At 38.3% G+C, this 14,124-nt stretch overlaps 1 protein-coding gene across 2 annotated transcripts in view; it reads left to right on the top strand.

The window, feature by feature from the left end:
- The first annotated feature begins 297 nt into the window (after positions 1–297).
- Positions 298–14,124, top strand: part of LOC127872830 (uncharacterized) — a 118,604-nt gene continuing 104,777 nt past the window's right edge. For both annotated transcript variants that reach the window (XM_052416249.1, XM_052416250.1), the window contains exon 1: positions 298–2,890. In XM_052416249.1, the coding sequence (XP_052272209.1) occupies positions 544–1,446 (903 nt within the window). In that variant the 5' untranslated portion in view covers positions 298–543 and the 3' untranslated portion in view covers positions 1,447–2,890. The remainder of the gene's footprint in view (positions 2,891–14,124) is intronic.

Below are 14,124 nucleotides of genomic sequence, written 5' to 3'. Positions count from 1 at the left end.
GGTTGGCTCAAGCGAGAAGATGACAATACTTACAGTGAAAATGGACTGACCATACACGAAAGACAAAGGACATTAACTATTTACACAAATTTTGCACCTGTAAAATGTGACATTCATATACGTGAATGCTATAATTCAATTAGTAAGCCATGCAGAATACTTTAAGATGAAAGGGAATAAGTTTGTATACATGTATTAAGTAGGGATACAGCAGCAGGAGATGAAATAGGGTGGGAGTTTGTATCTATGGTTATGAATTCTACTTACACTTTTTCCTCTTACTGCCAGTTTAAAATGAGATGTATAAAACTCGCCACAATAAGGCTAAGTTTATGGATCAAACATTTTTTATTTACATTTTTGATTCAGTTAGGCTTCAAACATGAAAATAGATTTCCGTATACCCTGTGATGTATGTGGTTATGGTCTTAAGAGATTGTGCTGTGATGGTACAAAAGTAGGAGTTGGATTTCGGAATTCAAATTATTAGGAAATTACAGAAACAACCAGGCTTTGGGCATTAATAATACGCTGCATCGTAGAATGGATAGATGTTTTTTGAAAAATTTGAATCGAATAGGCAAACAAGAAATGATTAAGCTTCGAACTACTTTAGATTACATTGCTCGGAAAGAACTGAATGAAATTAAAGAGAATGAAATTATTCCAGAGAAGGAATTATTGGACCGTATCAAGTTGTTAAAACAAGCACTGCCCTCTGAAGTTTTGGGTTCCTTCGAAAGATTTTATCAAATGAGTGATAATGAACAAGTTTCATATTCAAATGTGTTAAAAAAGCTAGCCACAACAGCGTACATTACAAGCCTTGTACCCCCTGCATATTGTTACAAAATTAAACAATTATTAAATAGCCCTAATATTGAAAATGATCGAAATGATAGTATTGTTATTGAAACTCGTTCGTTTGCACTTGAACTAAGAGATTTAATTTGCGAGTCTTTAATAAGCAACAATGAAATATTGTCAGATGACATTAGATTATTTTTGCAATATCTAATTAATGAATCAATGTCATTGCAAGTTACTGAACCAGAACCACCTGTACCTCAAGTGGGCACATGCAATCCTGAAAAGTTTGGAAGGGCCTATTATTTTAATGAATCTGGGTTAAAGTTAAGAAGTGTAAGAAAGTTTTACATTGACAATGACAGCTGTGTTAAAAGAAATACAGATCATGACGATACGACTTTAGAATTTGAAAAATGTCAAAAGCTTTATTCTAAAGTTCAAACTTCTGCTCGAGGAACATCAACATTATTTCTTTGGTTCTTTGCAGACCATGGCCATTGGTATGGTTTTCAAATGACTGGGGCAGAAGGAAGAAACGATCCCGCATTATCACTCTATAGCTACTTAGAAACCCCTCCACAAGACGTGTTTTATGACTTTGCATGTAATTTACAAGAACATTGCCTAAACAGATAAAGTGGATACTATAAAAATGTACGTTTTTTCATGACATTTTCCATGGCTACTCCCACAAATGTTCTAGTGCTTTTACAGCTAGCAGACTTCAAGGCTTTGAATCTGTAAATTCTGAAATATGTGAACAATTCAACAGCATTATACAGTGCATTAAAAGGTCGGCCCGTCAGATGTCACAGTCACACTTTTGCTTTTACCTACAATTCTTTTTAAATGAATGGAATAAGAAGAAAATGTTTTCATATGAAACAAAGATTTGCTTAAGCTGGGTTAGTTTAATGTGATACTTAAATGATCTATATTTTTAAGTTCATCTGAACTTTGAATACTTACTATTGCATCTTTTGATGCTTTTTTCTATTAAAGACTGAGCGAGTAAACACATAATATGTATTATTATGCAATAATTGTTTTGTATTATATCTCAACTGAACATAAAGTGCTCATGGTGAGCTATTGTAAATGGTCTGGGTCCGTCATGGGTCAACATTTTTTACTTAAACAACATCTAACCTCTGTGCCAATCTAAATGAAACATGGCACGAGTTTTCTTGCATGAACCTCTTTCAAAGTTGTTAAATGAAATGCATTCCATGCATAAATCTGGTTGCGATGGCAACCAAAAGGAAAGCTTATAAATTTGGCATAAAACATCGTCTGGTTGACCTCCACCGTGAATTTCAAAATATGCTATACCCAACTCACAGGCAAATTTGTCCTTATTTGCTCATAGTGAACACTTCTCTTAAATGGCCAGGAGAGTTCAAGTTTATAGACAAAAACAACAGTCAGATGAGCGATATAGTGACATAATGGCACCTTTATAGCTGAATCATAAATGAAAAATTGTCAATTATATGTTCTGTGACTTGTATGATTTGCAGTATTCATTTCGCTGTCTTCATGCACCTTACAAAAGCCATTTTATTATCAGTGTTCGTGATTCTGTCGTAGCATTTATTCTTGAAATTCGTTGTTTTTCATATTTTTCCTTATTGTTATGCTCACCGAAATAAAATTTCGGCGGAGCATATAGTTGCCAGTTGTCCTTCTTTACTACTTTCTCATGGCACCTTCAATTCTTTACCGATCTCTTTCATATTTGGCATGTAGGTACCTTGCATGGACCTTTACCTTTTGATGAGGTCACTGGGGTCGAGGTCACCAAGGCTAATAATAGATTTTTCCGTCACACTCTTGTCACAGTTTCTCATAGCACCTTCAATTCTTAACCGATATCTTTCATATTTGGCATGTACGTACCTTGCATGGACCTGTACCTTTTGATGGCGTTTGAGGTTACTGGGGTCAAGGTCACCGAGGCTAATAATAGATTTTTCCATCACACTTTTGTTACAGTTTCTCAAAGCACCTTCAAAACTTCACCGATCTCTTTCATATTTGGTATGTAGGTACCTTGCATGGACCTCTACCTTTTGATGAGGTTGAGGTCACTGGGGTCAATGTCCTCGAGGCTAATAATAGATTTTTAGGTGGTTTTTGACACATAGATTGACATAGCGCATCATCGGGGAGCATCTATCAGTTTCACTGATATTCTTGTTGTATGTTATATACGTGATCATAGATACTGTAAATTTTGTCTTATGCGACATGTTTATATTGTAGAAGATGAGTACCCTGTGTTTATGCAGTGCCCATTGTATAATACAGATATGATTTGTTTATTCCGCAGTGGTTGAATGAAATGAAAACTGTTTCGTTTGTTCAATATGTTAATGGTAGATGAAAATGACAAGCACATATTTTTTAATTGCAAAATTTGTGTATGTGCATGCTAATATAATAAAACAACTACGTAATTATCATGCAAATTAGCTTTCGTTTTAATACTGCATGGTTGTATTGCATTGTTTATTTATATCTGATATAAAATACTGATTCTTAGGTTACTTTATAAGTATGTTACTATTTTGCATGCTTACATGTACATGTTATAGGTATTTAATTATTAGTAAGTCCATGTTTTGGTGGTATTATAATGTATAGCAGTATTTGTTCTACGAAAGTGTATGCGTGTGTTTCATCATATGACTTTGTATTCTTTAACAATTCAGGTTATTTTATATAATTATGAAAATAAACTGTATGTATTATGGCCCTGTGGTCTGACTGCAAATAAATATTCGTATTTGTATACAGTTTTTGTAATGTGATGTATGGTTGTATCGTGTTGTTTCACTTTTTGATCAATATAACTATTATGACTACAATGTGTTATAATTCTTACCTCAAAGGAGCCATATCAATACAAATTACAACTTTCCTTCAAGTGTACAGGTTGACACGAGTGACTGGTGTTTTAATGTCATAAATACATACCTGCTATCCCTAGCTATACCTCCCCAGGTGGGTTTCTCCAGAAATCTTTAAGTGCCGGAATTCGGCCACCTCTCCTACTGAAAACAGACTCAGGTTAAACAAAGTACAATGTAACCTAACCGAAAATCAAGAACCGTAACTCGTATTACTTTTCTGGACAACACACCGTGCAAATCGCCATTTTTTATCGGCTTTAAATTTGGACTTTTAGCTCAATTCTGCGTGGTGGAATTGGGTTTGAAATTGATGAATTGTATAATTTATCGTTTCTGCTTCATTCAGAAATCTTTTCTTGTACTTTTTTCCGGGTTTTTCCATGTGTTCATGATTTGAGCACGAGGATTTCGTGATTTTTGTCAACAAGTTATTGACAATTTTGTACATTGTGAATACTTTGTTTAACTGATTATTTCAGTAATTTTGTTCTTTTTACATTGTTTTCTAACGCGTATTCTCTTCTTCTTTTTTACTTTCAGAATAAGAATGAGTTTACAAACTAGAGGTTTGTGTGGGCATATTAAGGCTTCGTGGGATTCCCACAAGACTTGTTTGTTATGCACTTATTGTTCCTTTGAACATAAATGTTCTGTTTGTAGTGCGTAAGACGATGCGACGTGGCAGAAAGCAATCCGTCGCAGAACGTTTCTTGCAGAAAACGTTAAGATGAATCTTCATCAGATGAGAAATTTCCGGTGACTTTACAGCAGACGTCAGATGATCAATTGCAGCATCAGTCATGATGGCATTGGTCATGATCGTGCATAAGTGTTCTTCTACACAATGACAGATTGTTTATCGTTTGTCATTGTGTGCAATAATGATTTTACTTTCCATATGACAATCTGTTTTGAATTAAACTTTGTTTAATTTACGATCTTCTGTTGTCGTATTATAGGTTATAGGTACTATTGACTTTCTCTTTTACAATAATAATAAGAGAATATTAAGTATTTTCAATTTGGGCAAATAATGATTGTATGTACCGTATGATAATCTGGTCTGTAACCATTTTTATTGTTGAATATGTTTTGCTCTTGTCTTTCATTTAATCGACCACATGATGGTCGCAGATACAAGAGTGGATTAATACCCGGTGACTTTGAAGACCACATATGACACATTGCAGACATCAGTCACCGGGTATCAGGCAGGATGGCGATCATACTTTTATAAGTCGATCAACATTAGACCTTATGGCGACAACCGTCAGCCGGTCTTTGCCTGATGGCATTGGTCAAGGACACCGGCCAATGCCAGACCTATTGGCAACTGCCATACGGTCATTATCCGGTGATAACGCTAGTCATTTCATGGCCGGTACGTCACCGGGTATCGGACCGGGGACCGGTCCGGGACACAGTCATTATCCGGTGATTACGGTGGTCATTTCATGACCGGTACGTCACCGGGTACCGGAACGGTCACCGGGGACCGGTCCGGACCTGTCGGTTACCGCGGTCCGGTCACCGGTCAGACCCACCGGTCACCGGTCAACATTGACCGGTCCGGTCACCGGTCAGACCCACAGGTCACCGGTCAACATTGACCGGTCAGAAACACCGGTCAACGGAGACCGGTCCGGTCACCGGTCATACCCACCGGTCATACCCACCGGTCAACGGTCTACATAGAGCGGTCCGGTCACCGGTCAGACCCACCGGTTACCGGTCAACATTGACCGGTCCGGGGACCGGTCCGGTCACCGGTCAGACCCACCGGTCACCGGTCAACATTGACCAGTCAGAAACACCGGTCAACGGAGACCGGTCCGGTCACCGGTCATAACCACCGGTCACCGGTCAACATAGACCGGTCTGGTCACCGGTCAGACCCACCGGTCACTGGTCAATAGAGACCGGTCCGGTCATCGGTCCGAACTACCGTTCACCGGTCATATGTTACTGATGACCGGTCCGGTGACCGGTCACCGGTCAGTACTACAGGTCACCAGTCAATTGACTGGTGACCGTACACCGGTCAACATACACTGATCATTAACCGGTCAACAGTTGCTAGTCACAGGTTAACGATCAGAGACAGACGTTCTTCTTCATCGGATTATTCCACTTCTTCGTCATCGAATGCACATTCGTCGTCGACTAGTTCCGATAATAGAGGTAGACGTAGACGCCGGACACGCTCTTATTCATCGAGCAGTCCTCATTCATGTCATCCATATGATCATCATCGATCATCACGGAAACGATACTCGAGGCGACGTTATTCCCGTCATAGCCGTTCTAGCTCTCGCCGTCGTAGCTGTTCTAGATCACGGCATCACAGGAATAAAGGTCGTAGACAAGCTTCATTGAAGCATTGTCGTTCCGACTTTTATGACCGGTCACATTACTATCCTATTTCTGATTGTAATGTCGCCATACCCTATGCACCAGTTTCCATTATGATGTTAACACATGTTGCAGTGACTGATCCGATTTCACAGCCCTTCTATTCTGGTGTTCATCTCACCGCAACGGCTGTTTTATCTGCACCGAGGGTATCTAATTCTATTCCTAGTCGGAAACCCCGGCTGCTATACCGTCTATGCGTGACACTTGGTTCAAGATTCCTTTGGAAATGATGTACCTGTCACTTCTGATAATTCACCGTCTATTTCCGGCTTTAATTATCAGTGTGTTGACTTTGCGGAAAGTCATTATTCTATACCGGAGAATCAGCATTTGGTGCAGGATAATCCTCCTATCATTCCTACCACTGTCTACGGACTAGAATGGCAACATCATTCACCGGGTATAGGGCAAGATGGAGATCTTACTATGCTAACTTCGTTAGAAAGTCGATCAATATCAGACCATATGGTGACAAATAGAGCTGTAACGATTCGGTTCGATGCATCGAAAAACCGGTTCAACGCCGCCGATTCGATTTCGATACCAATACGGCCAATTTCGATTCGATTCACTGCAATCCCGATTGATCCGCATTTTAAACCTCACCTTCCAAATCCGTCGTCTAAACGTTCTTGTCATTTGTAATACGTCTTGTGACTGGTCAATAGCCAATATGGCATCCAATGAATGAATGAATGAATAACATGCTGAGCATTACATCAACCGGTTATATGGCTTCTTCAACCACGCCGAAAGACGCACCGTCAAAATTAAAATCAAAAGTATGGGAACATTTCGGGTTTCGCGAAGGTTCTGATGCAAAGGAAACTTGCAAAACGTGTTTTTATTGACGTAAGTTACCCATATGGTTTGTTTCCAAAACTGTGTGCATTCTGTTAAGAAGGCAACTGGAAGTTGTTTCTATACTGACATGTGTTTTTTCTGTTAATACATGTGATACATTGTGCATTTTATGTTATTTAAGAATAACTCAACAGGACGTTTTTTTCAATAAATTTATTACTTATAAAACAATGTTGCGTTTTTAAATTACAACATAATAAGTTAATAACAAATACCAAACATATTAATTCATGTTCTGGACAAACCAAACATGAAACAATTTGCAAAATAAGCAGCAAATGGTTTAATTTGAATCGAATCGAAAATAATCGAATCGGACCATTTGGTATCGAAATCGAATCGAATCGAATGATTGGTGAATCGTTAAAGCTCTAGTGACAACCGTCAGTCGGTTTATGCCCGATGGCATTGGTCAAGGACTACAGACGCCAAACGGTCATTGCCTGGTGACAACACTGATCATAGTATGACCGGTACGTCACCGGGTAACTCACCTGGGCCGGTTCGATCACCGGTCCGTGGTATCGGTCCGGTCACCGGCCAATACTACCGGTCACCGGTCAATACTACCGCTCACCGGGCACCGGTCATAGATCAAGAAGAGACATCGATATTCATCATCGGATTATTATCCTCTTCTTCTTCAAAGGCATCTGGGTCGTCAACTAGTACCGACAATATATGTAGACGTCTAACACGGTCTCCTTTATCGAGTAACCGTCATTTACGGCGTCAATTTGATCGATTCCGATCATCTCAAGACTCTAGGAGATGTTACTCTACGAGACGTCGTTTCCATTGCATTCGATCTATTTCTCGGCTTTGCAGGTATAAGCTCGTCATCATGCCTCACGTAGACAGTCTCGCTATGACTACTCTTATCTTACACATTACTATCCTGTCTCGGATTGTAATGTTGCGGTACCCTATGTACCAGATCCAGTTTCCAGTTTAACATTAACAAATGTTGCTAGACTGGTACGTATTCGCAGACTTTGTCTATGGTGTTTGTCTCACCACTTCAGATACTTACTCTGCTCTACGGATATCGGCTACGCTATTTTTTGGGGTACCTCGTGCTCCGACACCGTCGAATCCGGACACGTTAGGGCTTCAATATTCGTCTGGGCAATTTGTACCGATCAATCCTGATAATTTACCATATTCTTCTGATTTTTAATTATCAGATGGTTGATTTAATGGATGGTCATTCATCATTATCAGAAACTCGCAATCTGGTACATGATACTAGGTCTAGTATTTGCAATTCTGTTTCCACTGATTATTTGCACACTTCTGGTGTTGTAAACAATGAAGCCGATTCAGAGGCAGATTCCAATGATGTCACGGATCAATAATTGTTATCAATTAATCGGATTTATGAAATGATATTTCAAAATCTTAGTGATAATTATTGCCTAATAACTGCGGAGATGTCTACTAATTCGACAATCTCAATCACGGAAATTTGGTCCGAAAAATTGATTCCAACAGGCATTTTAAGGATGCTTCTCGCATTGATACACGCCTTCCTATTGGTTCTACTGTCTTACCAGTATTTCAATCGTTGGAATCAGCTAATAAGACATTCCAAAACGAGGAGAACTGTGAAAAGTGCCTTAGGATTTATCTGATCCTAAGCATAATGAGCGGACAAGAGTATTGCACATTAACATCTTGAAAAGCAAGCATTCTTTTTTTTAAGCTGTTTTTCTTTAAAATAAAAACATGTTCACGATTCCGTTGTGAAACATTTTATTTATACCCCAATACACCTATGTGCGAACAACAACTCAAAAGGCTGTAATACCAAACAACTCACAAACACAAGCCACGCGTGTTTTTGAGTAAATAACGTCTTTAATAATTACTCTAGTTAGTAATCGCAAAGGAAGGCATAGTGTGAACCAGATAACAATACAAATTCACACATAGACGAACTGACCACATCGGTTTGACGAAACGACTTCACATCTGTGATTACCGATAAGTTAGACGAAACGGGGATTAGACGAAACGATAGTAATCCGACGGTTTCAACTAACACACATCGGTCGTTGTTTACCTCCAGACACAGAGATGAACATTTTATCACTCTTTGTGTCTGGAAACCAGGAACTTTTTCATTCTATGAAAGAACATAAAATTTTTTTCTATCGTCTTACACATACCAGGTCGTCTCAACGCCCTGATGGACGTTTTGTCTTGCAGTTCATTCTGTCGAATTAGTACTGCGCGGCAGTATTTTTACAATTGCGTGGATGTATATGCAAAGTTAATCGAAGAACGTTGTTTATCATCGAACGCTAATAGTAATCGTAATGCGATCGTAGATCGCAGTGTAATACTGAACAACGTCAATAATGCATTTCACAGAAATCGATCCAGCAGGGTGTGCGATTGTTATACATTCGTCCACTTGACATAACTGTAAATATCTTGCCTTCTTGGTGAGTTTTTGCCATAATTTCATGGAAAATAATTACATTTTATACATCAGTTGCTTCTATACTTGTTGAGAAACTTCCAAAAAGTTTTAATAAATATGGCAAGAATTTTGTAAGTAATTACTACGCTACTAAAGGTGTTGTGCCAAACAGTTTTTCATTTTCCATTGTGTCTGAAAATACAATTTTAAAGCATACACATAAATTAAGTGCTAATAAGGCCTCAAGTTTGGATGGCATTCCTGCTAGATTTGTTAGGGATAGTGCTTCTTTCATATCTTGTCCCCTTGCACATATTGTTAACTTGTCAATCATACAGGGTTCTGTTTCTGATGACCTCAAGTCAGCGAGAGTTATTCCCCTCTATAAGAAAAGTGTTAAGACTGAGGTTTAGTTTAAACCTATTTATTTTAGCTCGATTGCATTGAAAGCTGTAGGCTTATATAAACGCTCTCGAGTCCGTTTCCTAGGACTAGAACCAATACTTTGTGTCTTTGGAGGAGATCAAAGAAACGCTCCCAGTGGGGTTCGAACCCATGACCTCCCGATCGCTAGGCGGACACCATATTCACTACGCCACGGCGAGGTTGAAAACTACAGACCGGTTTCGGTCTTAAGTATCATCTCAAAGATCCTTGAAAGAGTAATTTATGACCAAGTTGAAGGTTACTTGAATGACAAAAAGCTTCTGTATAGCTATCAATCAGGATTTAGGCGTGGCTACTCTACAGACACCTGCCTTACCCATTTATCTGATTATATTCGTTTTGAGATGGATGAAGGTAAGATGGTTGGTATGATATTGTTAGACCTACAGAAGGCCTTCGATACCGTCAATCATAGTATTTTAATCACGAAACTTGAGGCTATTGGTCTCCATAGTGACGCAGTCAGGTGGTTCACCTCCTATCTCTCCGATCGCCATCAGGTTTTGACGTGTTGGGTACTATGTCCTCCGAGGCCTCCATCTCATGTGGTGTTCCTCAGTGCTCCAATTTAGGTCCCCTTTTATTTTTAATTTATGTGAATGATATGGCCGCTGTGGTAAGAAATAACATTTTACTTTATGCTGATGACACTGGCATCCTGGTAGCTGGTAAACACATTCCAGAAATTGAATCCATTCTTTCTAGCGATCTCGAACTTATAAGTGAGTGGTTAGTGGACGATAAACTTTCCCTACATCTTGGTAAAACAGAATCTATATTGTTTGGCTCAAAGCCCAAACTAAGGTCAAATCCTCAGTTAAACGTCTCTTGCAATGATGTGTCAATTACTCCATCAAGTTCTGTTAAGTACCTAGGTGCTATATTGGACCAGTTCCTGTCTGGTAAAACCATTGCTAGGTCAATTATTACAAAGGCAAACTCAAGGTTAAAGTTCCTATACAGAAATAGTAAGTTCTTAACATTGCACACCAGAAAACTCCTTGTCATGTCCCTTGTACAGTGCCACTTTGACTATGCCTGCTCTTTTTGGTAACCTGGTCTTATTCAGTCACTTAAGAATAGGCTTCAAACTACACAAAACAAGATGATTAGGTTTGTTCTGAATATGGATAACAGATCACATGTTGGTCAAGAACAGTTTTCACATTTAGGTTGGCTGGCTGTTTCAAAACGAGTAGAACAAAAATCAAACTTTGTCATGTACATAAGGTTAAAAATGGCCTTGCACCAGAGTATATGGGTGAGAATTTTAAGCCAGTGTCTGGCGTACATAATCGTTGTTCTAGGTCTAATATGGTAACTCAGCCAGAATCTGATCATTTTGCTGAAAATTTTACATTTGAAGACTCTGGTCGTTTTTCCAAACCAAAGGTAGGAAGTTTTGGTTCTAAAACATTTACATATAATGTATCTGTTTATGGAACAATCTTCCTCAATACATCACGGCTGTAACTAAACCTAACAATTTCAAGGGTGCCATCAAGAAACAGTTTTTAGAGTCTTTATAGCTTTTTATAGTATAATTTTTAGTATGTTCTGTTAAAATACTGTGATACATTTTTAAGTCTTATTTATGATCATTAAGATGCAAGGATCTCATAATTATTCTTAAACTTATAGTATGCTACAAAGTGTGTTCATTAACTACACATGCAGTGTGTAACTTTCTTAAGCAACTTCTGTGATAATAATGAGCATGTGATTATATTTGTTCATTCTTAATCAGAATTATACTGTATTAAACAGTACATATTTGATACATATACATTATTAAATATCTAATACATGACTGTTTCATGGTTACTGCCACCAATATCAAGGCTCACAATGGAAATAAGTGAAAATCATTTTTCTCTTTTTTGTGTTATCTTTGGTATTGTGTGTGCATTCCATGGTTTGCTATGTATATTGCTGTGATAATATATTTTATATTGTCTGTATTATGTAGTAACTATGTAATGTTCATATTTTTACCATATTAAATCAATCAATGAACCATGTGATTATGGTTTTACGACCTTTTTAAGACTCCTGTACAATTATTTTCAGGAAACTTCTTCACAGGTCAATTTCATATCTCAGAGTGACATATTTATACTGATACAAGCTATGAAACGTCAACATTATGTTTTTCGTTCATTTACCTTTTTTAATAGGTTTTGACTTGTGTTATTGGGTTGCTTATTGAGCTTCCTATGAACCTTTGTTTCAGCGGCTTATTAACAGTCCCAATATATATTTTAAGACTATTTTTCGTCTTATTATGGCTTTTATCATTTGGATCTGTAATTTTGTTATGTCAGCCAGGATTCCTTGCTTAAAATCAACTTGCCTCTATGGCTAATAACCCTTCAAAGTTCCAAATCTTTCTAATACTTGTGGATATGAAGATGATGATAGACTTCTTTGCCCAGTCAGGGCGTTAAAATTCTATCTTAAGAGTAGTCTATTCGAGGTTCTCGTAAGAGACTTTTCATTCCATTAAAAGGGGGGATGTGTCTGAGGCCTCGTATTCTCGTTGGGTAGCCTCGACTATTAAGAAGGCGTATTCATCTCTCTCATCTAGGGATGTATTCCTGTTTAAGATTAGACCGCATTAATTAAGAGCCATTTCGGCTTCGTGGGCCTATATAAATAATGTTCCACTTTCTGAAGTGCTTCAAGCTGCTTTCTGTAGGAATCCGACTACCTTTTACTCATTCTATCTTCGTTCTCTTGAGTGTCAACAGGACAATTTATATATGTTGAGTCCTTGTGTGGTTGATCAAACAGTAGTTTCTTCCATGGCGTAATGTACTGGTCCTATTCAGAAACTAAGTACAATACTGTACTAACGAAGATTGTATGAGGACACATTTCTACTATCTCTGGCTGAAAAACCTGATTATGGGTTTTTGCTATGATGGGAAAATATAACGAGAACCTCCCGCCATAGCTACAAAATCAGCTAGGGATAGCAGGTATGTATTTATGACATTAAAACAAAGTTTCTGAAATAAAATTCATTTTAATTATTAAATACTTACTTGCTATAATTTAATTCCCACCTCCCAACCCCGCTCATCGTTTAATATTTTCATAACTGTATGAAAAGTAAGATGATTTACGGTTCTTGATTTCCGATTAGGTAACATTGTACTATGTTTAACCTGAGTCTGTTTTCAGTAGAGGAGGTGGCCGAATTCCGGCACTTGAAGATATCTGGAGAAGCTAACGCACCTAGGGAGATATAGCTAGGGATTGAAGGTAAGTATTTAATAATTGAAATGAATTTTATTTTAGAAAAAAATGTATCTGGCATATCTAGGTTTTAAAAATGGCTATGAAATTTACTATACGGTTAAACATTGTAATAACTGGTAACACGATTACAAGCGGTACATTTACCGGTAGTTGCATACATATGTTACATAAATTCATGTGCCATATCAAGTACAAGCGGCACGCATATCGATAGTTCGCATACCCATGTTCAAGTAATATCTATTACAAGAGACAACTGTACCTTAGTTGGCATAGTCATGTTCAAGTTAACAATGTCGCATGCGTGATATCTTTCAAGCGTCACGTGTACCGCTGGTTTATATACGCATATTCAAGAGATCCATGTCGCATGCGTGACATATAACAAGCGCCACGTGTACCAGTAGTTTGTTTACCCATGTTTAAGATACATAACGCAAGTGTGATATCAATTACAAGCGGTACATGTACTAGTACTTTGATATTAATGACAAGCGTCACTTGTAACGGCGGTTTACATACGCATGCCCAAGAGATCCATGTCGCCTGCGTGATGTTCATGGCAAGCGTCACGTGTACCGTTAGTTGACATACGCATGCTCAAGAGATCCATGTCGCCTGCGTGATGTTCATGGCAAGCGTCACGTGTACCGTTAGTTGACATACGCATGCTCAAGAGATCCATGTCGTCTGTGTGATATTAATGGCAAGCGTCACGTGTACCGTTAGTTGACATACGCATGCTCAAGAAATCCATGTCGCCTGCGTGATATTAATGGAAAGCGTCACGTTTACCGTTAGTTGACATACGCATGCTCAAGAGATCCATGCCGCCTGCGTGATAATAATGACAAGCGCCACGTGTACCAGTAGTTTGTATACCCGTGTTCAAGATACATAGCACACGTGTTTTATCAATTTCAAGCGGTACATATATAGCATTGTTCAAGAGATCCATGTCGCCTGTGTGATAGTAATATC

Source organism: Dreissena polymorpha, chromosome 3 (assembly GCF_020536995.1).
Source record: "Dreissena polymorpha isolate Duluth1 chromosome 3, UMN_Dpol_1.0, whole genome shotgun sequence".
Taxonomy (NCBI): domain Eukaryota; kingdom Metazoa; phylum Mollusca; class Bivalvia; order Myida; family Dreissenidae; genus Dreissena; species Dreissena polymorpha.
The sequence above is the reverse complement of the archived record's forward strand: the minus strand, read 5'-3'. Positions and strand labels throughout refer to the sequence as shown.